Source organism: Malus sylvestris, chromosome 1 (genome assembly GCF_916048215.2).
Source record: "Malus sylvestris chromosome 1, drMalSylv7.2, whole genome shotgun sequence".
Taxonomy (NCBI): Eukaryota; Viridiplantae; Streptophyta; class Magnoliopsida; order Rosales; family Rosaceae; genus Malus; species Malus sylvestris.
The window spans coordinates 13741078-13765316 of NC_062260.1; the positions used below are offsets into that span (position 1 = coordinate 13741078).

The following is a 24239-nucleotide window of genomic DNA, read 5'->3' on the forward strand; positions in this document are numbered from 1 at the left end:
AGTCGTGTAGTCAATCAGCTGTAGCAAATAAATAGACAATTTATAATACTTTTAGTCGTTTGTTTATGTATAGTTGAATGACTACTCGATTTCTTATTTTATTAATTTTTTTGGATATGATATTTACAAAGCATTTGAACGGTTTCGATCATTCATATGAAATTTCGTGAACTGAAAACTAAGTACCTTGAAGAAGAACTCCCTCATCCACGGAGTCATGAACGAAGCTAATTCATAATGTTAAATCTTCACTTACAAGTGAAGAGGAATATCACTAAACTTTTAAAAATTGATGTCTGAAGGCCATTGCGCTAAAAAATAGGTAGAATATTTTGTTCTACCAAACACATTTTTATTGTTTAACTTTAAATAGAAACAATTTTTTGTGAAAAAATCAATACCAAATGAGGCCTTAGTGTTTGCAAGTTTACACCAAGGGTGGAGAGAAAAAATTTGTTATGCTTACACCTTTTTCTTAATACTTTTTGAATTCCTTGCTATATTTACATCAAGGAGTGAGGAGAATAAATTGATTACAAAAACTTGTAATACACGATTCGAACCTATTTTTTTTTTTTCAAGTAAATAAAAATGTTATCAAATTATAATAATTTTAATAAAATCACTGACTGACAAATCGAAAAGATACTTATATTAGATATGCAAGGATTATAGCAACTACCGAGTTCGAAAACCTTCAAACATCCATTGATTCCCTTCAACATGAGAAGGGCTGCTTCTCTCCTATTAAATGCTTCTGCTCATAGTAACGTGTTTGAGATGTCCAGAAAGAGGTGGCCAAGTCAGAGCCACGTATTCAATATCCCTACAATGCAAAGCAGGAAAAAGGGCGCCAATATAGAGAGTCCTCGTCATTTGCTAGACCGAGTCAAAGCCACTATTAAATCCCACCGTTCATTATGATTCAAAGGCTGATATGAGAAGAAAAATCATCGACTGGAAATGGGGACACGTGTCTTTAATATAAATAAAAAAAAAACCAGTGATTTGTTTTTGTTATGAATAATCTAGAGAGAACAAACTTTTAAACAAAATAACATGTCACTAATAAAAAATAAACACAGTGATCCAAAACAGGGTATATAAAATGGACAGCCTTATACATTTCTAACTCTCTTTTTCAAAATCCAAAACAGGGTATTCAAACTCTCTTTTTTCATTCATTTCACATAAACCAATCATACATTTAAAATAGGTCTTGAATAAAAATAAGGGTACATAATTATGTACCTGAAAATACCAAGGAACCAACTTCTCCCTCCAACAATCGAAATTCCTGAAATTCCAAAACATAGCATATCCATTAGCAATATCATGATGTTTCTTTGCTTTATTTAGTCTAAAGATTATAAGGATGTGCATATATGTGGTGTAAAGAAGTGGTGCAACCTTTCAACCTCATTTCTAGAAAACTACACAAGAAACAATGACATAAAGAGAACCAAGTTTTTTTGGTTTAATGATATTTTAGATTAATTTAAGCTATGTGAAAAAAGTATTTTGGACTTGGTTTAGCGGCTGAAAAGAATTTGTGCCTCCAAATACTAATGCTTACCCATAACCTAGAATTTAAAATTACCATTTTGTGCCATTAGGATGTGAAAACTCAAGTGGCAGGTGGCAGCAGTGGTACCCAATTACAATAATAAATCTAGTAACAGAAACTAGTTGATAATTAACCCAGAATATAAAATCCAAAGAAGTTAGAGCAAAAATTACCTCAAATCTTCGCTTCTCTTGTACTTTGGTATTGTGGGGTTGACTTGTAAACAGTAAATGAAGTCCTGAAAACCGAAGAATGAAAAGCATTCTTTCAGTTAACTAAAAAGCACTTGTAAACGGAGTAAGACATCTAGTATTCAAAAAATAAATCTTGGAAAGCAGACATAAACAAACTTCAATCACAATTACTTTAATACATTTGGATACAAAGGAAAATTAAATTTTGTTCAATTTTGAAATAAAGAAAATTAACTGATGAAGGAAGAACATTTGTGCCTCAATGGCGTGAGAAGTACTCAAAACAAACTTTGTGATGTGCAAACAGAAAATGATCATGCTCTCCAACCTATATTTGGTGACAGAAAACTTATACAGAAAATGACCGTGCTCTCCAACCTACCCGTTGGCATTCTCCTTTCCACTTTATATGTGATGTGTAAACCACATTGGTTGTCCTACTAAGACATATAGGACAAAAATTTGGTGCTTAATTAAATAATTTGTGCATGAGTTGTTAATTATAGTAGGTCTAAAGCTAATTTTTAAAATCTCTACCCCACTTATAAATAACAGCAGTGGAAAATTAGGTACATGGGGAATCATGTAGTTAAACAGATTATTAATGCCTATAAGTTAGAGAACATTTGAAATAATGGTAGAAAGGAATTCGTGCCTCCAAATACTAATGCTTCCCCATAACCTAGAATTTGCACTCACACTCCTCATTCATCACTCAAACAGAAAATCATATTAGAGTTTATTAGATTTTCAGACTTTATGTGAGTGACTCCGTGTGAGGTTTGTCATTCGAGCATGCATCGACTCCACTAACATTTTATGTATATATACTCGAAATTTAGAAGAAAAATAAACATGATCTTATTTGTCAACAAACAGGAAAAAGAGTACAAAGCACTGGAAAGCTTCAACGAAAAAAAAAAACAAAGAAAAGGCTCAACTTGTAACCACACTTATGGAGGTAATTACACACAATAAATGAATTATGATTAGTTAATTGTCCAGTCCCCAAATTTAACTATTGTTACATGCATGCGATCGAATTAGACCTGGGAAGTGGGAAACATACATAATCCTTAAACACTGAGTTGATTGTAGGGCAAGCAAGCATCAAATTAGTATCACTATATAACATTGTTAATTTAACCCGACTTTAAATGACTAAAACCTTTCCTCCATACCTCTTAATTAATTAAGTTTTTATTTTTTATTTCTGGTGTGTTGATGCACAAAATCAGTGATGACTTTATTACAACAGAAAGTGTTAAGTTTGTGACATTTGCTAGATTGCTCCGGTCACTAGTGTGGATAAGTATGTAAATAGATAGGGACATGGAAGCAAACACAAGATGTACGTGATTCACCCAGATTGGCTACGTCCACGGAGTAAAGGAGTTCTCATTAATTGTGAAGGGTTTACACAAGTACATAGGTTCAAGCTCTCATTTAGTGAGTACTAGTGAATGATTTAGTACAAATGACATTAGGAAATATTGTGGGAGAATGATCTCCTTTTATAGAAGAGAGTTTCTAGCTTTGTTCTGACATTGACACGTGTCGTGTTATGATTGGCTTCCGATGTTGACACGTGTCACGCTATGATTGGCTTCTGATGTCGACAGGTGTCGCGCTGTGATTGGCCTCTGGGTTGGAGGGAAACTCTTCTGGGTCCTTGACAGTATAAAGTTGACTGGTGCTCGGTAGTTTCGGGATTGGTCAAGTATGGTACAAACAGTGCTCCCATAGGTTCCCGAGTGAGGGAAGCTTCTCGGTTGGGGACTTGCAAGATCCAAGCCGCTGAGTAATCACGAAACTTTTAAGTACCAAAGTGTGGTATCGTCTTCACTTGCCTTATCTGTCTCATAGGTAGATGTGGTATCTTCTCTGGAAATACTTTTCCTCCATCCAAGGGTGCTATCTTTAACCGGGGGAGATGCACAAGGTAATGTATCAATTTGACTTGAAGCTTACTTGTAGTTTCAAGCTTGGTCAAGCGCAATACAAACCATGTAGTATGAGTCCCCCTTCCCAACAAAGGGCTTAGCTTTACCGAATATTCACATCAGCTTTACCGGTACTGCTAGATATTATTCTTACATTGAAGGAAGCAGTGGAAAACAGGCAAAAGATAAGTTTTCTATTATTAATTATATAATTACTGCCTACCATCTGCCAAAAGAAAGAAAAATAAAGAGAAAGGAAAAAGTAAAACATTCAGTAGGCACAGATTGACACCACAGACCTCCACCAACTTCTGAAAAAGGATGAAAGTTGGGGAGTGCATGTTCCCTGCCCATTTTCTGAAAAGGTCACGGGAACCAGATAAGATTCTTTTTGTTTATTATTTTATTACTTTATTATTATTTTGATAAGATCATTTTCTTATAATAATCCTATTATTATCCTCTTTTGATATTGTCTGTCATGCTTAAAAGAAATCACATCATCACATCATCACTGAAAATGACAGCGTTTGCCTTACAATGTGCATATTCTTTTACAGTATGCACATGCTTTACAGCGATTGCTTATCTGCAATCTTCCTTACAATTATTTTATTAATTAATATTTTATTATTGCAACTTTAATCATTCCTGACTTCATTATCTAAAGTGGTAGGGTAAAACTTTATTATACAATATTTATTGGCCTAGAATATTGTGACTGTCATTAAACTATGTCACTTATACAACATGTGATTTATCACATGACTGAATAAATTATTTATTTATAGAAGGCACATGGTACAATATTTTGCCTTGACAAATTTTGTCAATTTGATTTATTCATTATACGGTCATACTTATATTGTCATTTATTGTCAGGAATTATTGAGCAACTAGATCCACTGATCAACATTGTTGCTGATTAAAAGAACCTAATATGCGAACCCGACAAGCGGTTTCGCAACGAGCATCCGTCTTGTCGCGAGTATAGCCTCTAGTCGAGCAGTTTCGCAACGAGCATCACCTCCAGCCGAGCAATCTCGTAACGTGTGATACCTCTAGCCGAGTATTGCTTTATGTTGAGCATTGCCTTGTGTTGAGTACTGGTTCAAGACATCTAGCCACTTCAGCCCGTACATGGATTGGATTTGAAGTCTCCAGCCAAAAGACTCTCTTAACTGAAGACTTGGGGGACTCCTGTTGGTACTATATATTGGGCCTCGTCTTTGGGCCTCATCCCTAAGCCCATGACAAATGTAAAAAGGGAGAGAGCCCTTATTCTATAAAAAAGACTCTCCCTCACCCTCATTAAGGACACATTCGGCCTCACATCCAGAAAGCCTCACATTCATCCCTCACATTCGGCTTCACATCCAGAGAGCCTCACATTCATCCCTTACAATATAGAGGGTAATACCTTCTCAGCCAAACAGAGAGTAAAATGGCAAGGGCTGCATTTATAAAGAGCTCCATTGCCGATCTATTGTAATCCATACATACATACATAATCAACATCAGTGTGGACGTAGCCCAAACATTGGGGTGAACCATGATACATCTTTGTGTTCTTGAGCGTTTGTGTGATTCATGGCCGAATTTACGTTGGTCCAAGATCCTCTGGATTTTGTGCATCAACATTTGACACCGTCTGTGGGAAACGACACGAAAAACTATGTCGGTTCTCTTTCATTTTTTCATCTCACCACCGTGAAACCTCACCACAATATCCACCGTGAATTTGTAGAAACCCAAGAACCAAACCCCATTTCACTCATGTTTTATCACTACACCAACACATCTCTTTCCTCCTCTCTTTCTAGTCAACTCGCTCTAAGATCCCATTGCAACTCAGAACCATAATTTCCCAGCAAAACCACATGGCTTCCATAAAGAAGGTGGTGGATCGGATAAAGGGTCCATGGAGCCCCAAGAAAGACGAAGCGTTACAGAATCTGGTCAAGATCTATGGCCCAAGAAACCAGTGGCTAATCAACAAGTCGATTCCTGGTTGATCCGGCAAGTTTTACCGTCTGCGGTGGTACAACCAGCTCTCCCTCGTCTCAGGTCTTCACCTCGACATTTCTTTTGATCTCATCGCTCTCTGTTTCTATTCTTCCCCAACATCAAAATTCCCACAAACGGCGCTAAATGTTGATGCACAAAATCAGTGAGGACTTTGGTACAGCAGAAAGTGTTAAGTTTGTGACCTTCGCTAGATTGCTCCGGTCACTAATGTGGATAAGTATGTAAATGGATAGGGACAGGGAAGCAAACAAAAGATGTACGTGGTTCACCCAGATTGGCTACGTCTACAGAGTAGAGGAGTTCTCATTAATTGTGAAGGGTTTACACAAGTACATAGGTTCAAGCTCTCCTTTAGTGAGTACTAGTGAATGATTTAGTACAAATGACATTAGGAAATATTGTGGGAGAATGATCTCCTTTTATAGAAGAGAGTTTCTAGCTTTGTTTTGACATTGACATGTGTCGTGTTGTGGTTGGCTTTCGATGTTGACACGTGTCGTGCTATGATTGGCTTCTGATGTCGACACGTGTCGCGCTGTGATTGGCCTCCGGGTTGGAGGGAAACTCTTCTGGGTCCTTGATGGTATAACGTTGACCGGTGCTCGGTAGTTTTAGGATTGGTCAAGTATGGTACAAAACATGGTGAATTTTGATTTTCCCTTTCATTGTTTGATTTGAGCTCTAGTAGAATATGTTTTGTTATATATTAGATAAGTCTGCTAAAAAGGAGGAGGCTAGAGCCTAGAAACGCTTAAAGAAGATATTCCATAATGTTTCCATGTTGAGCTATGACCAAGGCAGAGTTAAGACTCATATCAGGATCACTATAGGTTCTAGGAAAGGATTGCCAAAAGAATGCATGCATCACTTCCTCTACAATTACCTAAGCATCTTATTAATATATGTGACATGGTATAGAGACTTTACAATCAAGAAAACGAAGAACGCAACAATTGTAAGGTCTTGTTTCTTATCAAAATAGATCCCTCTTAAGAAAGGGACTTATATGCACTAAATTTGAATACTAATTAAGAGATTAACACACGATCGGGTTCGGCATGTCGAGAAACCTACGGAGGGACCTCAGGGTTCCTACACGCGCCACTAGCAGTGGCTTCCTCCACGCATCTGCAAGTATAAACATACTCACCTTTTTCACAAGGACCTGCGTTTTGCAGGTTGAACCGGCCGACTTCCAGAGCTCCAAACGAGCTTAAATCTCAACCAAAATTGATGATTCAAAAAACCTAAATGAAGTAGGAAATGCAGGGAATAGATCTATACCGGAGTGGGGCCGAGATACGGTCGGAGTTGGCTGGAAAAATTCTCTGAAAGTGGCCTAACGACCATGGTTCCAAGCTTCCAAAATTTCTGGGGAAAATTTCCCGGAGGTGTAACTGCACCGAAACACTACCAAGACACAGTCTCAAGGTTTTAAGCAAAACAGAACATCACTAAGGTCCAATGGAAAGAAAAACATAACTTACCCAAGTCGGAAAATCGAGAAATCTTGTCGGAGTTCCATGAAATAGATGATGAACAGTGGCAAAGTTCCTCTGCAGTGTTGAGCTCCACGTCTAGGTTGATGCTTATGATTTGAGCTTACAGAGATAGGAATTGACAAGGCACAGTGGTGGTCCGATGGTTTAACTCGCCGGAATAGTCAAGTGATGGTGGTTCGGTGATGGGAGACAAGTTGTAGCCATCGGCGGTGGTAGCTCCGTGACAAAGGATCTCGCCAGAGTGGTCGTGTTTTACCGGTCTCTGTAGCACAGAGGAATGAAGGAGAAAGGATGAGTGAAATGAGAGAAAGAGAAAGGGATAGAGTCTTAATGTGTGAAAGAGAGAGTTTGAAATTAATAAAAATAATGGGAGAGAGAGACCGAGATCTCTGGAGGGTGAGGATACGGGATAGGGCTTGAGTGGGGTGTGGGCCCCACGTGTCTAACAAATCAATACAAAATCTCTCTAAACATGAAATTACCAATTTGTCCTAGGTATTCGATGTTTTGTAACATTTTAACCGTAGCTTCGATTTCGATTCCACTTACGCCTACACATTTGTAATGATGAGTACTACGAAGATACACTAAAGAATGTTTCATACGCCTCACAATATGTTGGTCAACGAAAGTCAATGTCCTTGCCTTTAGGGGCATTTTTGTCAATTTCCTCATTTAAAATTAATAAAATTGTCAAATTAGGAACGGGTTGTCACACAAGAGGCTAGTATAAACAATACCAAAACAATTTGTACCTATGGCAACAAAATATTAAGAAATTTTACTGTAGAAATCATAACAATCTACTAATTTATTCAATTCACTAAAAGTATGAATGTGAAACAAAACCATAGGAAAAACATGATTGAAGCTATGAATCATCACTTTGAAAATAGAATAAATCAGTAATTCCACTGAACATCCACAATGTAAAACTAACATTGAAACTTCGAAATAGAATCGAAATAATAATAAATTACATAATCGTAGTATAGATTTTCCCCTTAGCCTTAGCTAGAGAGAATAGTTCTCCATAAACGAAATTAAACAGAGAATTCTAAAGATTGAAAACTAACCCTTTTTATAACAAAATTGTTTTCAAATCCCACTAGAGAAATTAGGACATGGAATAATCCCACTGAATTCCTATTTGGCGATGTCCTCCTATTTTTTATGCGTCAATTGCAAGGAGCGAAGGATCCTCCTCTGCTTTTGCTTTCACACGTGAGCAGCATGCCCCTTTAACTTGGGCTCTTTATTCCTAGCCCATTTGTCTTTTGCCCAGGGTCCAACTATTCCGTTTCTCATCTTTTGACAATGCTACTTAGTACTACGGCCTAGTAGTATTCTTCATTTGTAAATAGAAGTTTTATGTTTGATTTTCACCAAAGGTTAGTTTGAACTATATTATTGATAACCCATAGTGAGGATAAATCCACCCCTCTCCTTTAGTGTAGATAATACGATTGTTCAAAAGATTAAAAAAAAAAAGTTCAAATATTATAATTTTGAAACCGAAAACATTAAATATCTCAATCATTGCTAACAAACATTTTGGCACATCCCGGCTCGGGCCCTCACCACATCCCGGGCTCAACTCCACCGTAGCACGATATTGTCCGCTTTGGGCCCCGACCATGCCCTTACGGTTTTTTTTTGGGAACTCACACAAGAACTTCCCAGTGGGTCACCCATCAATTGTAAGATCCCACATTGCCCAGGGGTGAGGATCCTATAAGCCTTATATGTATATTCGTATCTCTACCTAGCACGAGGCCTTTTGAGAGATCATTGGCTTTGGGTTACGTAGGAACTCCGAAGTTAAGCGAGTTCGCATGAGAGCAATCCCAGGATGGGTGACCCACCAGGAAGTTCTCGTGTGAGTTCCCAAAAACAAAACCGTGAGGGCGTGGTCGGGGCTCAAAACAGACAATATCGTGCTATGGTGAAGTCGCACCAGGGATGTGGTGGGGCCTTGGACTGGGATGTGACACTATCCTTTCTGTTTCCTTAAATTCATAATTTTAAGGACAATAAAAGAGCTCAATTACAATTCATGATTTTACAATCCATTTACTTCAGAAGAGCTTAGCACTGTTGTAAAATCGACTGTGGGTGCAGTGGAATAAATGAAACAAGACACAAAATTTACGAGGTTCCTCTACAGTCAGTGTGACTGGAGTACGTCCTCGGGGCAGCAGTGGTGCTTTCATTATAATTTAGAATAATAGGAGTACAAAGATAACTCTCTCTATTATCTCCTCTTATCTTCCTCTATTCTCTCTCTTCCTCTTCCTTCTCTCTCTTCCTCTTCCTTCCTTCCTCTCTTCCTTTCCCGTAAACTCCTCTTATCTATCTATCTTTGTTGTGTTTCATAAGGCTTGCTTATATAGAAGCAAGTCACAAGCAGCATAGTAAAAGAAAATGAATGGGTTATTGGCCAGCCATCCATTCACCTTTACAACACTCCCCCTTGGATGGCCACAAGTCTTCTATTGACTCGTTAAAATCTTGATCTGTTTTGAATGCTCCCCCTGATGAGTATCTCCCCCTGATTTCAAATCATTTAGGTTGATCGTTGATCGTTCTGCTTTAGTCTCTTAGTAAGAAGAGTTGCTGAAAGAGTTGATTTACTTGTTGTTAACTTTCCACAGGCTTTTTCTTGAACTGGGTTGTAGGACTTTCTGCTAGACTTGCATCCAAATGTCTGAATTTACTCATTTGATCTGGAGCAGATTTGATTCAAGTGTGGTGGACACTTGATCTTGAATCGGACTTGTAATTTCTTTAAGGACCTTCGAAGCTTGATCTTGAATGAAATTGGACCATGAGGAGCTGCACGTGACAAGTGATCTTCGGCTTAGTTGGGGATGAATCAGCATATGTTCATTGCACTTGTCTCCACATGCTTCAATGCATCATTTTCACTTTCCTTACTTGCTCCTTTTGCTTAAGTAGTATTTTCACTGTTTTTCCCCCATGCATATGTGGCATCTTCTCTTGTAGGATTTGTCCCCTGGTGCAGAAGTGGAATGCAAACCCTTGCATTTGGATGGCTCATCACTTCTTGGTGACTGAAGACCCAGCTCCAACCGTTGAAGATGACTACTCGAGAGCAATACTAGGTAAGCAATCAGGAAAGGTTCCAGGCAGTCGGTTCCTTACCTGGAGTTTGAGTGGAGGTTCCGACATACTGCTTTCTTTATCCTTGTCTTTGCAGGTAAGAACAAGGACAAAGGAAAGGACAGGGAGATTGCATGATATGAGATAATCTTGCTCTGGTCCCTGAAGATATGTGATAATCTTGCTCTGGTGTGACATGTTTGAAGAGGTATTCTCGGAGAGGAAAAAAATTGAGTATTTCGAGATGCTATGTTGAAGATGCATTCTCGGAGATGAGGAAGAGTTAGGTATTCTTGCAGTGTTGCAGGTCTGCCTTGTTATGGAGAACAGAGGTCGACATATATAGAGATTTCTCAATAGCAAGTGGTGGTGCTGTGCTTTTACTCTTGTCAGCAACTGTGGTGTAAATAGAACAGTAAGATTTACGTGTTTTCAACTTTGTCAGAGATCTTTGACAAAATTGCACGCGACATCTGAAAAGCTGGGATTACGTCTGAAAAATGCCAACGAACTTTATTCAGGAAAATCTGGCTTTTTGAAATTCGGAGAGCCGTGTCGCTTCGATCTTTGAACAAGCGGCTCTGTTGCCTCTTCTTTTATAGAGACATCAATTGCGTTCAAGAGTATGCTCAGAAAGTTGCTGCCTGAGAAATTTCCACCTTCTTGCACTTCTGAAATTTTATTTGACCTCTGTTTTTCCTTCATCATTTCTGAAAAATGACTTGCCCATCTAACATTTGCTTAGATTTGAGTCTTATGAGTGATACAGACGAGCAGCGTCAGGATAATATATGGCGCCCGTCCTTCTTATCTTCTAATGGTCCTCTTACGGTTGGGGACTCTGTGATGAAGAATAACATAACCGCTACTGTGGTAGCTAGGAATCTTCTCACTCCAAGGGATAACAAGATCCTTTCAGAACGGTCTGAAGAGTCGGCCATTCAAGACTCCTTGGCTCTCAGTGTTCAGTGTGCTGGCTCTGTGTCCAATATGGGCCAACGCCTACTTGCTCAAACTCGCCAAGTTGAATCATTGATGGCGGAGGTGGCAAGTCTTAAACAAGAGATCAGAGGGCTCAAGCACGAGAATAGGGTGTTACATGTGCTTGCAAATAGTTACTCTACGAGCATGAAAAGAAAGCTCGTCCAACTGCAGGAATCCGAAAGTTGGATTCAAAGTGATCACCAGAGGTTCGTTGCTAGATTCCGAAAGCAACTGATGCCTTCCCCTTCTGGTGTTTTGCTAAGTACTGGGGTGCCACATGATCAATCTCCAGTGCCTCCCCCTTCTGGGGTACTTCCGAGTACTGAGGCTGCACATGAGCAACCTTTGTGAAGGCTTCATCCTGTTTGTTTATTTTAACTCATGTGTATGTATATATCTGTAATTTCTTGGAGATATTAATAAATAAGCTTTATTTCATTCAATGTATTGTGCCAAATACAATAAAGCATATACTTCACTAAGATGTGGTACTTCTGGACCAAATATTAATTTATCTTTACCCTCACGAAGATAAATGATTATTCTTAGTGTCTTCATCATATGAGTATTCAACTCATAATCTTCAATCCATATGATTCTTTTAATATCATAAATATCATGGATAAGATTCGTGTTGGTAGATTGTTCGATCTGCAGCTCGAGACAATAATTCCTTCAACACTTTATAATTTTTCTAGACTCTTCAGGAGTCCCAATTTAATATCATCAACTCTTCAAGAGTTATAATTTAATGTCATTGACTCTTGCAAGAGATTTTAGTATGTTGCAACAATATCATAATGATAGTACTCACTAAGGCAATTTATATCATCCATTGGTATTGAGTACATATTTTATGTTTTACCCTTCAGAGGCTTACTTCAAGCAATTTGAATCCTTCAAGGGTTTTCTACACTTCATGACACATTTTCCTTTGGAATTTATACAGAGCAATTTGCTCCCATGTATACTTGAGGGATTTACTTATGGAGATATAATGTGGGCGACTCACAACCCTTCGTATATAATTCTCCATTCATATGAACTCGTTTACAACCTTGTGTCATATCATGTAAGTGTATTACACTATATTACAAATGCCATACATAATCTCCTTGATTCAACATCTTTTGGCTATTTGTATTGTATTCAAATATATATAGGTTCATTTGCCCACGTTCTTACAAAATTGTAATGGAATTGCCTTTCTCCATTTTGGCCAATAATTTTCCTTTTGTCGACGAACAAAAGAACGTGACTCAATATTAACACAGCTCATTGATGAATTTAGTAGCTACTTGTAAAAACCAAAATTACCATTGGTTATCATCAATCCGTGATCCCATATTCTCATGTGCATGCGCATGCATAAAAGCTTTTCATTTCTTTGGATATCCATTGCCTCTTCAAGGGCATTACACTATCTCTTCCAGGATAGTCATAGTTTAGAGAATGCGGATCATAACCTCTTCTTGAGCGTTATAGAGCTTGGATTTTAATCTCCACTTCCAAGAGTTGAGTCATTTAGAACCTATACGTCAATCATGCTTCATGCATGAGACATCAATATTCCCATGTCTGTGGATTGTCCTATCTGGGACGTGTATCCACGCGGCGACTGTCATGCTTCTGGCATGCAACAGTTATGCTTCGGGAATGCAATAGTTCAGTAGTGCCATATTATTCTTCTTTCGAATAACTGAACCTTTTGAGTCTAAAAATCTGCCACGCTTCAGGCGTGCAACAGATAAATCATTTACTGTCTCATTATTTTATCCAACAGAGACATCAATTCTTGTAGGCACATTTGCAGTAAGTATATATGATTTCATCACTTTCGTTGCATCATTCAATTATTCATATTTCATTTTCTTATTGATTGCTTCGTGAATCAAAATAAGACAAATTCTCTTCGTTCTTCTGGAACAGTCTTTTCTCATCATTCTTTTGGAATGATATTTTCTCATCGTTCTTCTGGAACAATATTATTTTCTCCCCCTAATGGCAGGAAAATTGTCTTATCAAAATGACAGTCCGCAAACCATGCGGTAAACATATCCCCAATCAAGAATTCCAAATATTGAATGATAGATGGTGTTCAACATCAATACCTAATCTGCAATGATGCCTCATTTCAGTACGTTGTGGCAGTCTTACAGGCACATAGACAACACAACCAAAAACTCGTAAATGTATAATGTTTGGTTGGTTCCAAACCCGAGTTGTACTGAGAAGTATTGATGGTCGGTAACATGTCTCAACCGAATTAATAATGCATCATGTAAAGTTTACATGTCCTCATGTAGAAAATTGGCAATTTCGTTTTCATGAGCAGAGCGCGGGAAATCAATTTCATTCGCTTAATAAAGGCTTCTGCTAAACCATTTTGAGTATGGACATAAGGAACTTCTGGTCCTTATTTAATAGTCTGTAAACTAAGACTCTTATGGCTTTTATTACAATTAAGTTAAGGCACTGCGGCACTTCAAACTTACGGTACTCATCTAGGAACTTCATGTCATGATCTTCAGGATCAAGGGACTTCATGCCAGATCCTTTTGTATGATGGAACTTCGGGTCCAATCATTTTATATGATGAGGATCAAGAAACTGCAGGTTCTGATCTGATCAAGGAACTTCGGTCCTGTATATACTCATAGTAACAAAAGATAAGTACAATAAATAAATTAAAGCACTAGGCGGTAATTCCAACCATAGTAAATAAATTGCATTTAAGTAAATAAAGCTTGTGACAAGGGCTTTAATTCAGCACCATTCACATAAATCAAAACTTAAAGCAGTAGGCGGTAAAACCGTCCATGGTAAATAAATTGCTTTAAAGTAAATAAAGCTTGTGACATGGGCTTTAAACCAACACCATGCACATAAATATCAAAGCTTTAAAGCAAAGGGTAATAATGCTACCCACTGTAAATAAATTGCTTTAAATAAATAGAGCTTGTGAAAGTGTTTTAAGCCAACACCATTGACATAAATAAATATATATTTTCGTTTCTTATTCATTCACATGGTGCCGTGTACCATCCAATAATATTTGTTCTTTTCTCCTTTTGTGACAACATCATGCACCAAAAATCCACCTTTCCAATTTTTTTATTTATTTTTTATTTTATTTTTTCAGAATGGTGCAACTCACTTCCAAAACCTTTTTGTTTTCTTTAAATAGTCCAACCGACACACCATCCATTTGCTCCCTTTTTCAATTTATATATGTATATTTTTCTTTCTTTCCAACTACCCAAAATAATCACACTTTTCTTTGTCTGCCACTTATAAGAAGATCAAACCGTTAGATTTAACTCAAAATTTAGTATGATATGGATAAGAAGATACCAAACAACTTTCGTGAAGAAACAGTTTCGAGCTGAGCTTCTGAAAATGAAGGTTTGGTACTCATAAGATGGCTGTCCAGTTTTCTGCGGAAATGGAAGCTGAGTTGAAGTTTCAGTCATCTACGACGATCGCACCGTTGACAATTTCTGAAATTTGGATATGTTCTAGGTACTAGGCGGACAAACAACTTTCAAGAAGAAAGTATTTCAATCGGATGTCAGGAAGTTGGAGTTCAGTGGCTATTTACATGGCTGCCAAATTTTCTGCGGATTTTGAGTCTGTAGTATTATTTCTAAGATATGGAATGATTTAACCGTTGGATGGTTCTGGAATTTTGGTATGTTATGGGAGAGAGGATAAGGAACAACTTTTATGAAGGAATGGTTTCTGTATGAGCACTGGAAGTTGAAGTTTCAAAGCTCATATGATCGTCGGATTTTCTGCCAATAATAATGACAATACTTATATAACCACATGTATATTTACTTTAAGAAAATTAGTCATTTAGAGATATGAGAATGAAATGAAAAGATTTTCTTATCTGTGAGATTCCAGCCGATAGATGTGAGAGGTAAGTAGTGCTTTCCACCGACATGAGAGCTTTTCGTGCTGATAACGTGTTGTAAAATCGACTGTGGGTGCAGTGGAATAAATGAAACAAGACACAAAATTTACGAGGTTCCTCTACAGTCAGTGTGACTGGAGTACGTCCTCGGGGCAGCAGTGGTGCTTTCATTATAATTTAGAATAATAGGAGTACAAAGATAACTCTCTCTATTATCTCCTCTTATCTTCCTCTATTCTCTCTCTTCCTCTTCCTTCTCTCTCTTCCTCTTCCTTCCTTCCTCTCTTCCTTTCCCGTAAACTCCTCTTATCTATCTATCTTTGTTGTGTTTCATAAGGCTTGCTTATATAGAAGCAAGTCACAAGCAGCATAGTAAAAGAAAATGAATGGGTTATTGGCCAGCCATCCATTCACCTTTACAACAAGCACCAATTTATACAAATTGGTTGATAAAATGAGCAATTGATAGGTTGATGCAATGTAGAGTTTCCTCAAAGTCAACTAGCACCATTTTTAAGCCAAAGCACTTGGCTACCTTGTACATCACTTTCAAACACACCTTACAACTTTTATCGTCGATGTGCTCTCGTCATTGGTCCGTATTAAATACATTTTTATTTTTTTTTATGACTAACTTTGAAAATACATTAAAGAGCAAAGTGAAGCAACGCAAAAAGGGAGATTTTCTTTAAATGCTTGACTAATTTCTTTTAGCACAAAATACAACGTGTTTGAAGAGCCATTTGATATAATTGTTATCTTCCAGGTAAAAACTATGTAACATTTTGATGTGGCAACCCAACATGATATTTATCATGGCCTCATCTCATCGGTATATTACTTTCGCTATATAGATGAATTAAAAAAAAATACTACCCTTACCCACCTATTTGGTGACCTGTGGCATATTTTTTCTAACAAGTTTTGGGTAAATTCATGTTGATGATTAAAAAAGCATAATTAAGGTTTTAATTGTTTTCCTTTTCCATGACTTAAAATGAATTTGATCTCACGGATATTGGTATTGTATTTTCTAATTGTAATGCATTATGCTGCTGCAGAAGAAGTACATAGAATGCAAATTGTGAATTTGTCAGGCCAAGGGGCTTGGAAATCAGGAAAAAGCTTCAGGAACCATTTGAGTTCATGATTGGTTTGAACTTTTTCAATTATATTTTGTTGTACGCTTTCCATATAGTGTTAAGATGAAAATATGACCAAGAGGCGTTGGCATTCAATTTAACGCTTGCTGTAGGTAATTCCCATTCCTTATAATATTGTCCTGTTTCTGGCTGAAAGCTTGCAAGTATCTCTAAAATTGATTCGGTTGGTTTTTTCGGGATGACAATGCAAGACTTCTCATGACCTTTTTCTTATGCAGAGGTTCGTTTCTCATCAAATCAACTTTTTGATTTGATAGCAGGTGAGATCTTAAGATAGAATAAATGTCAAGCAATGCGGAAGGAGATGGGAGATTAATTCAATAGTTGTTTGTACTTTAATTAATAAGAGGTTTGCCCTTGTTATTTAACTGTGCAATTGGTGTTGAATACAGTCAGTTTAATAAATTTCGTATTTTATATTTAAAAAAAATATATATATATATATATATATATATCAAATCATAATATATTTCACGTAGATGAACAAAGTAAAAATCTGTATGAGAAAGAAAACAGCTACCACAATATACTTTTAGGAGTGCGTAGTGCACGTGATGCAAAAATACATCTCATGCGTACGGAAAAGTTAATTATTAATTAAAAGAGAGTAAACAAACAATTCAATTAAAAGAGCATAATGTAATTTCGAACAAACCTCACTCACAAGTAACCATAACTAACATCTCTATTTTTTTTTAAACATTTTTCTCTGACTTCTCCTTTTTTTTTTTTTTTTTTTTTTAATTTTATATTTTCATCTAGTTAAAAAAAAAAACCCCCATTTTGTTTCCAGTTTCCTGTTTCCTTTTTCTTAACAGAGAATCCAAGCGAAAGCCAAAGCATCACACGATTAACTCAAAAACCGAAAGGCTGGTGAGGAGGACGACCATGGCGGCCTGTCGCTGCTGCCTATTTCCTCTTGACGGCTGATTACGGCTCGAGCCCAACGCTTTCGACCCCGTAAGTTCCTTTTTCTTGCCGCATTTTCATCTTCAGAAATCGAACTTTGATCTTGTTACCAAAAGGGTAGCGAGAAAATGAAAAATTAATCTTTGGGTTCACAATTTAATTTCTCAGGTGTGCAATTTAAGCTCACAAATTTTGGGGTCTTTCCATTTCGGCTTGGATTTACAATTGTTAGTCGTAGAATGAATGTGGGTTGTGTAACTGGACTAGTTTGGTATATTTTGTTTTCGCTTTTCATCGATTTTGTTCATGTCTTTTTAGCAAAATGATAATGTGGGTGAGATTTTGAGTAGTTTTCTCTGCTTGTGTAGTTACCACTCAGTAATTACAAATGTTTTGGTATTTGATTGCTCAAGACACCCAAAGCGATCTTTCAATCATTTAGATTTGATTGTTTATGACGAAGTCAAAGTTGCTATTGTAAAAAGCTGGAGAAAATGTGATTTAGGAATGCTCTTGGACTGCTATGCTGTGTAGATTATTGAGCACTTTCTTTTTTCTTCCCTGAATGTAGAGAGGAGCATTTGTAATCAGTTAGGAATGACGTTTTTTTTGCAAAAATTGGTAGTTTGAGGTACCTTAGAGTACGTGAACCTAGTAACTCTACTTGCATGACCAATAAAAAGAACAAAACCAAAAAAAACATAGTGAATCCTTAATTGCTGTTTTATTTGCATTTGTTTTTGTTGCTGACAGTTTTATTTGGCTTGCAGTTCATTTGTGTTGGGTCATTTGTTTCTCCAACAATTTTTCCCCTGCGTAGTCTGTCTTATCTCATGAGTGACAAGCCTCAGGAAGCTCTAAACGATGCAATGCAAGCACAAGTAGTTTCCCCAGTTTGGCACTTTGCATCTTATCTTCAAGCTGCTGCCCTTTTGGCCCGTGGAATGGACAGTGAATCTCAAGCTGCAGTTAAGGAGGGTACTATGCTTGAATCCAAAAGGAGCAAAGCAGCTGGACAGAAGTGAAAAATCCAGGCCGATCGACCAGGTGCCAAGTTTGCCACCTCTCGGTTTGGCTCTAAGCATATACTGGCAACGATCATTAGGCCAAAGCTTCATAATTTCCATGGTATTAGATTTTGCTCATTTTCCAACAGTATATATAGTATTTGAATTCTTTTACTTGATTTGATTTCTTGTGCGTCAAATGAATTGAGTATATTAATTTCTTTGACAAACTGGAAAGAAAAAATTGAAAGTTGTAAAAACATTGGTAGGGAGGATGTCGTTCAGAAGCTTGTAATTGTGTACAGAAAGCATGTAGGATTCCTGGTGTAGTTATTTCTGATGAAAAAAATAGTAATTAGTTTGTCAAATGCTATTTGATCGTTATTTAATAAATGAGGGCCACATTATGTTAGAACTTCAAAATATAAATGTCCTTCTTCTGGTATAATTTATCACTTCTTCACCATGAATTCCATCATCTCCAGATATTACTTAAGAGATGTTGGTGTGAGGATCTACATTGAGACAACGGTTGAGGGGTGTTACTGCCTCTTCCCCTTTTAGAAACTTTTGTTAATATTCTCTTTTGTTTATAGCATCTGTTCACGTTGACAACTGAGTGGTCTTGTTTCAGTTATACATCTTCTTGAATTTTGCTAATTATCTGGTTAGTTGCATGGATGTTTCCGCTAATGAGTACCATGCTAATGTTCTGTGGAATATAACTTTATTACCTTCTTGAATTGTCAGGGGATGTGCAACCTATGAAATGGGTAATGCGATTAAGGGTTGTGTTACATCTTGCACTGGCTCTAGAATACTGCACAAGTAAAGGGCATGCGCTTTATCACGTCCTTAATGCTTACCGAATTTTATTCGATGAGATAGCTATATTTTGACTCCATCTGTTTGATATCCTTTCCAAAGTATATTCTGATTGTATTCTATTATTTTATTTATTATAAATTTTCAGGATGGCAATCCCAGAATATCCACCTTTGGCCTGATGAAAAATAGTGGGGATGGGAAGAGTTATAGTACAAATCTGGTATTTACTCCTGAACATATTAGGACTGGTAGGTAGATTGTGGAAAAAGCGGCGTTTTTGCTCCAAATAACTCATTCAAATTTATGATTTACTTGACATACATCCTTTAAGCATGCAGTTCAGCAATTATACACCTCACATCCCTTGTCTTGCAGGGAGAGTAAAACCAGAAAGTGCAGTATATAGCTTTGGACTCTCTTGATTGATCTTCTCAGCGGAAAGCATATCCCCTTTAGCCATGTAAGTGATGTCCAAGTGGAGAACTGAACAAAAATAAAGAAAAAACCATTTGTAGGAAAAGATTAATTATGGAAACTCTTCTAAAGATCTAATGGTTACTCTTTTACCTACGATAAAATGTAGTTTACTTTCAATTGTTATGAACTCTGTGTGAGGATTTATCCTTCTTAGGATATGTAAACACAAGTACGTAAATTTATTCATCTGTTGGTTGATCGTTTTGTGCCAGGCCCTAGACCTGATATGAGACAGGAATCTTCAGATGCTGACAGATTCTTGGAAGGACAGCTTTCTAATGATGATGGTACTGAGTTGGCACACTTGGCTTCATGACGTTTACAATCTGAACCCCAGAGCTACCAAATCCAAAGTCATTAGTTGCTTCTTTGACTCCTCTTCAGGAAGAAACTGAGGTTGGTTCTCTCTCCTATGTTTCTCTTATTAAGCAGCATTCTATTCCCAACTTTACTCAGAGAGCATAGTTTGACTGCTTAAAATCTTCACACAATTGTTTGTAGATCTATATTTTAGGTTCTTATTACGATACTTGTGTGGGAAATTCTGAGTAGAGCTTTGATAATAGTTACTTTCATGTCCATACCGATATCCGAATTTGCCCTTCAATAGGATGTTCTTTTTCTGACCTGTTAAATTAAATTACTAAACACAGCTTCGTATGAAATTTTATTTGGCATTTAGATTTCTGGTCAGAATATGATTGTTACATCATATCTTCTAATTCTTGATGGGAAGAAACGAGATTGGTAGTTTAAGGTACCTTAAGAGTATCTGAACCTAGTAACTCCACTTGCATGACCAATAAAAAAAAAACAAAACTGAAATAAATAAAAAAAGTAAATCCTTAATTGCTGCTTTCTCTGCATTTGTTATCGCAAATCCTTAAACAAGGTACCTAGTTTAAGGTACCTTGTCGACAGTCTTATTTCCCTTGTGCTTCTTTAATTTATGTTGGTTTCTCTCAACCAAAAACCATAACCTTGCTTCTCCAATTCTCTCTCGCAGTGGAATTAAATCTCATATCATGGATCTCATATATAATCTTAATGAGGCCAATTAACATGCACCCACAGTGAAAAACGTCCTTCAGTAAACTCTTTTGTCAATGTAAATGAATCAATATTTCCTAATCTTTTTTGCATGTAAATACTCCAAAATTTTGTAGTCTTTTGTGGAATGTATCGATCTAATCTTTTTTTTTGCAAGTGCACCAAACGTTTTCAATGCAAATAGTAATATCTTATGTAACACAATCTTTTATATCTTACAAACATATTCTTTCATACGATTCTAATCCCGCCGCAGCAATGCGCGGGCAAAATTTCCAAGTTACAAACTAAATAGAAAAGCAATTAACTAAAAATCAATTTACAATATTATCTTTCTTAACAATATTCATAGAAAAAAACAGTTGCAATGAATAAAAGTTCTTACAAACAAGGCACGGTATCAAATCATTTACCAAGGAAAACATATTCCTAGTACATTTATGCAATCTCGTTATAACTGGAATTAAGCAGCATCTAACACTTGACAGCTTATGCAGATATGGAAGCCACGCAGTTGAACTGAAGTGAAGAAGATGCCTGGACCTACTGATGACAATAAACAAGCACCGGTAAGTTCGAAGAAGACAATTGATCATAAATACCAAATTAATCGTGATGAATCGATGAGAGAGAGATTACATACCGCACATTACAGCTTATCCATTAAGCATCCGTTAATTTCCGCTTGATCAACACTACCCTCACATAAAGCCAATCATTCAGCGAATTCAAGAACTTGAAGTATGTGTACCTCCATTCCCTGATGAATACCAGACTTCCACAAACTCCCCAAAATCCAACAAAAAACCCGAGCACCATGCTGATGTAAAATCCGTAGCGTATAAGCTGACCATCCTTGTCTTCTTCGTTACTAACTTGATCTGGACCCGTTTCTTCGATATCACACGGCTTTTTAAGTGGAGGTCCACAGAGCTGTGGATTTCCATCATAAAAAGATGGATCAAAACTTTGGAGCTGGGTGCCAGTTGGAATCTTTCCAATCAAGTTGTTGTGCGACAAGTCCAAGACACTAAGACGACTTATCCGAGCAAGGCTTGTTGGAATTCTTCCGTCTATATGATTTCTTGACAAATCAAGTGAATCCAAGGACTCCAATTTTCCAATGTCTGGAGTAATTTGACCTGTAAGTTGGTTTCTAGAGAGGTTTAAAGAAACCAACCCAACAAGATAACTGATTTCGCTCGGAATTTCCCCAGTCAATCGATTGCTTGAGAGATCAATACTTCTCACAAGCCCCAAAATATTCCTGTAAAACTGCAAGCTTCCTTTCCATATGAAGATTTCATCATCCTCATAAGTACCCCACCATAATGTATGTTGATCATTTCTCGTGTAAGAATGTTCGACGGTTAGACTCGAATTTCCTTTCTGAGCTAGAGTAGTCAACTTTTTTAGGCAATTCGGTATAACTCCAGAGATGTTGTTTACAGAGACATCCAAAATTTGAATGTATATTAGATCGCATAGTTGCGGGGGCAAGCTTCCATTGAAGTGGTTAGAGGAAAGCATTAGTATAACCAATTTCTGAAAGCTAGCCCCCAACCATTTAGGTATTGATCCCGTCAACTGGTTATCGGCAAGATCAAGAACCATTAAACTTGTGCAATTCTTCAAGGATAAAGGCAACTCTCCCACAAACTCATTGCTTCTTAATTTCAATGTTTGGATCCCAAACAAGGAGCCCATCGTCGAAGGAATTTTTCCCGAAAGAGCATTGGAACTCAAATCAAGCATGACGAGATTGCCCAAATGTGTCAAGCATTTTGGAAGTTCTCCAGAGAGATAGTTGTATGAGAGATTAAGAAAACTTAAATGCGTAGCTGCACTGACACACAAGAAAGAAATCGATCCTGAAATGTTATTATTAGAGAGATCCAAATATGACGCATGCGATAGAGTTGCGGGAATTCGACCTTCAATTTGGTTCGAACGCAAATGCACTTCAGGGTAAATTACAAAATTCACTGTCAAATTTGTAAACATTTCTCCAATTTGGTTATGGGAAAGATCGATAGATCTCGCGTTACGAGTCGTACCCCAAAACCAGCTTGGAAGGATATCCACAATTCCAGCATTAGAAATATTGAGGGATGAATACTTGTTCTGAGTTTGAAGCCATTTCGGAAAATACGGACCCATCTTGCAAGACCCCAAACTTATATAGTCCAGTTGAAAAGGAGGAGTCCAATTAGACAGGAAGTTTAAAACTAGTGAGTTGGAGGATAAATCTAATGCCGTTAATTTGGAGAGTACTGTAGTTGGACATCCACAGAAATATTGAAGAAGTTGAGAGACGGTTAAAGGAAAGATGAATGCTAGAAAGAGATTTAGAAGAATTTATGTTTGAAAGAGTGGAACGAACTGGAGGAGAAGGAAGAATACAGTTCTGTAATGTCAAGGTTGTTAGTTTGGGGAGTTTATTAACTGCTTCTGGCCAATAAAAAACATTACTGAGATTGTTACGACTCAAGTCCAAATATGTCAACGAAGAAAGACGAGGGAGCCAATTGAGATTTTCTACATTACCGCTGAAGTCATTATAGCTGAGATCAAGGTGCTGCAAGTTGGTAAGGTTTCCAACCTGAATTGGAAATTTTCCACCCAAAGAACAAAAAGAAAGATCGAGATATCTCAAATTGGTTAGAGAACCAATGAAATATGGAACTTGGCTCCCACCAAAGTAAATCCACGAAAGGTTCAAATATTTCAAATGCTTCAACTCAATCAGTTTAGGACTAATCATCGTACCTTGCAAATAATCATGGTCTCCGAGATCAAGCTGAACAACATTGCCAGTTTGGTTGTCACATGAGACTCCTTCCCATCGGCAACAATCTTGTTTTGCGGCTTCTGTTCCCCACGAAGAGAATAATACTTGGCTGTGCTCGTCCATGATGAGGCCTTGCTTGAATGCAAGGAGAGCTTCCCTTTCCTTGTCTGTGCACCTCATCGTCATGTTAGCATCGCCGTGGCCAAGGTTCACATGTAGGGTGATGATTAATAGAAAAAGCACCATAATTCCCCCCATCTTAAAAACAATAACAATCAAGATCAAGAGGCAGAACACACAACTAATCACCCAAGTGTTGTAATAAAGATATGAAGCTAGCACCACAAAACATGCATAAATGCAGCACACAGCACCCCTCTGATATAAATACAAGTCCAGTTTTGAAAAGTCAAAATATGGCGAAATTTTTTTATTTTTTATTTAACTTAAAAATTGGACAGAAATGAATAATTTTTTTAGAGATTTGGGAAAAATAATCCGATTTCAAGTTTCACAAATAACAATCAATCCTAAATTACATATTAAGAGTTTAAGTATTCAATGAATGATTTTTATCGTAAATGGTCCTTGAAATTGATCCATCTCATCAAGATGGTCCTTGAAATTCAAAATCGATCAATGTAGTTCCTAAAAATGGATGTTGCAAATCAATGTGGTCATTCCGTTAAGATTTCGTAAAAAATTATGTTATGTACTGATGTGGCACATAATTAGGTCCCACAAGTTTAATTAA

General features: G+C 37.2%; 1 protein-coding gene and 1 long non-coding RNA gene across 2 annotated transcripts in view; one reads left to right on the top strand and one right to left on the bottom strand.

Annotated features, from left to right (window-relative positions):
- LOC126631968 (uncharacterized) overlaps nt 1–20416 on the top strand; it is a 36944-nt gene extending 16528 nt beyond the window's left edge. Inside the window, exons 3-8 of the long non-coding RNA XR_007626522.1 lie at nt 17242–17383; nt 18103–18460; nt 19090–19167; nt 19313–19415; nt 19543–19627; nt 19857–20416. This is a non-coding gene — a long non-coding RNA (uncharacterized LOC126631968). The remainder of the gene's footprint in view (nt 1–17241; nt 17384–18102; nt 18461–19089; nt 19168–19312; nt 19416–19542; nt 19628–19856) is intronic.
- A 605-nt stretch (nt 20417–21021) lies between these two features.
- On the bottom strand, nt 21022–23887 carry LOC126631591 (receptor-like protein EIX2). Its single transcript, XM_050301715.1, has 3 exons — nt 23464–23887; nt 21338–22565; nt 21022–21240 (listed from the first exon to the last, which is right to left on the bottom strand). The coding sequence occupies exons 1-2, from the start codon at nt 23741–23743 to the stop codon at nt 21358–21360; spliced, it is 1488 nt and encodes a 495-aa protein (XP_050157672.1). The 5' UTR covers nt 23744–23887; the 3' UTR covers nt 21022–21240; nt 21338–21357.
- Between the last annotated feature and the right edge of the window lie 352 nt (nt 23888–24239).

Bases quoted from the DNA above. Each gene is read 5' to 3' on its own strand.
- LOC126631591 (XM_050301715.1), bottom strand. From the start codon at position 23,743: ATGGGGGGAATTATGGTGCTTTTTCTATTAATCATCACCCTACATGTG. The intron at 22,566-23,463 runs GTACGATGATTA...ATAACATTTCAG, and splicing joins AGACCATGATTATTTGCAAG to GATCGATTTCTTTCTTGTGT.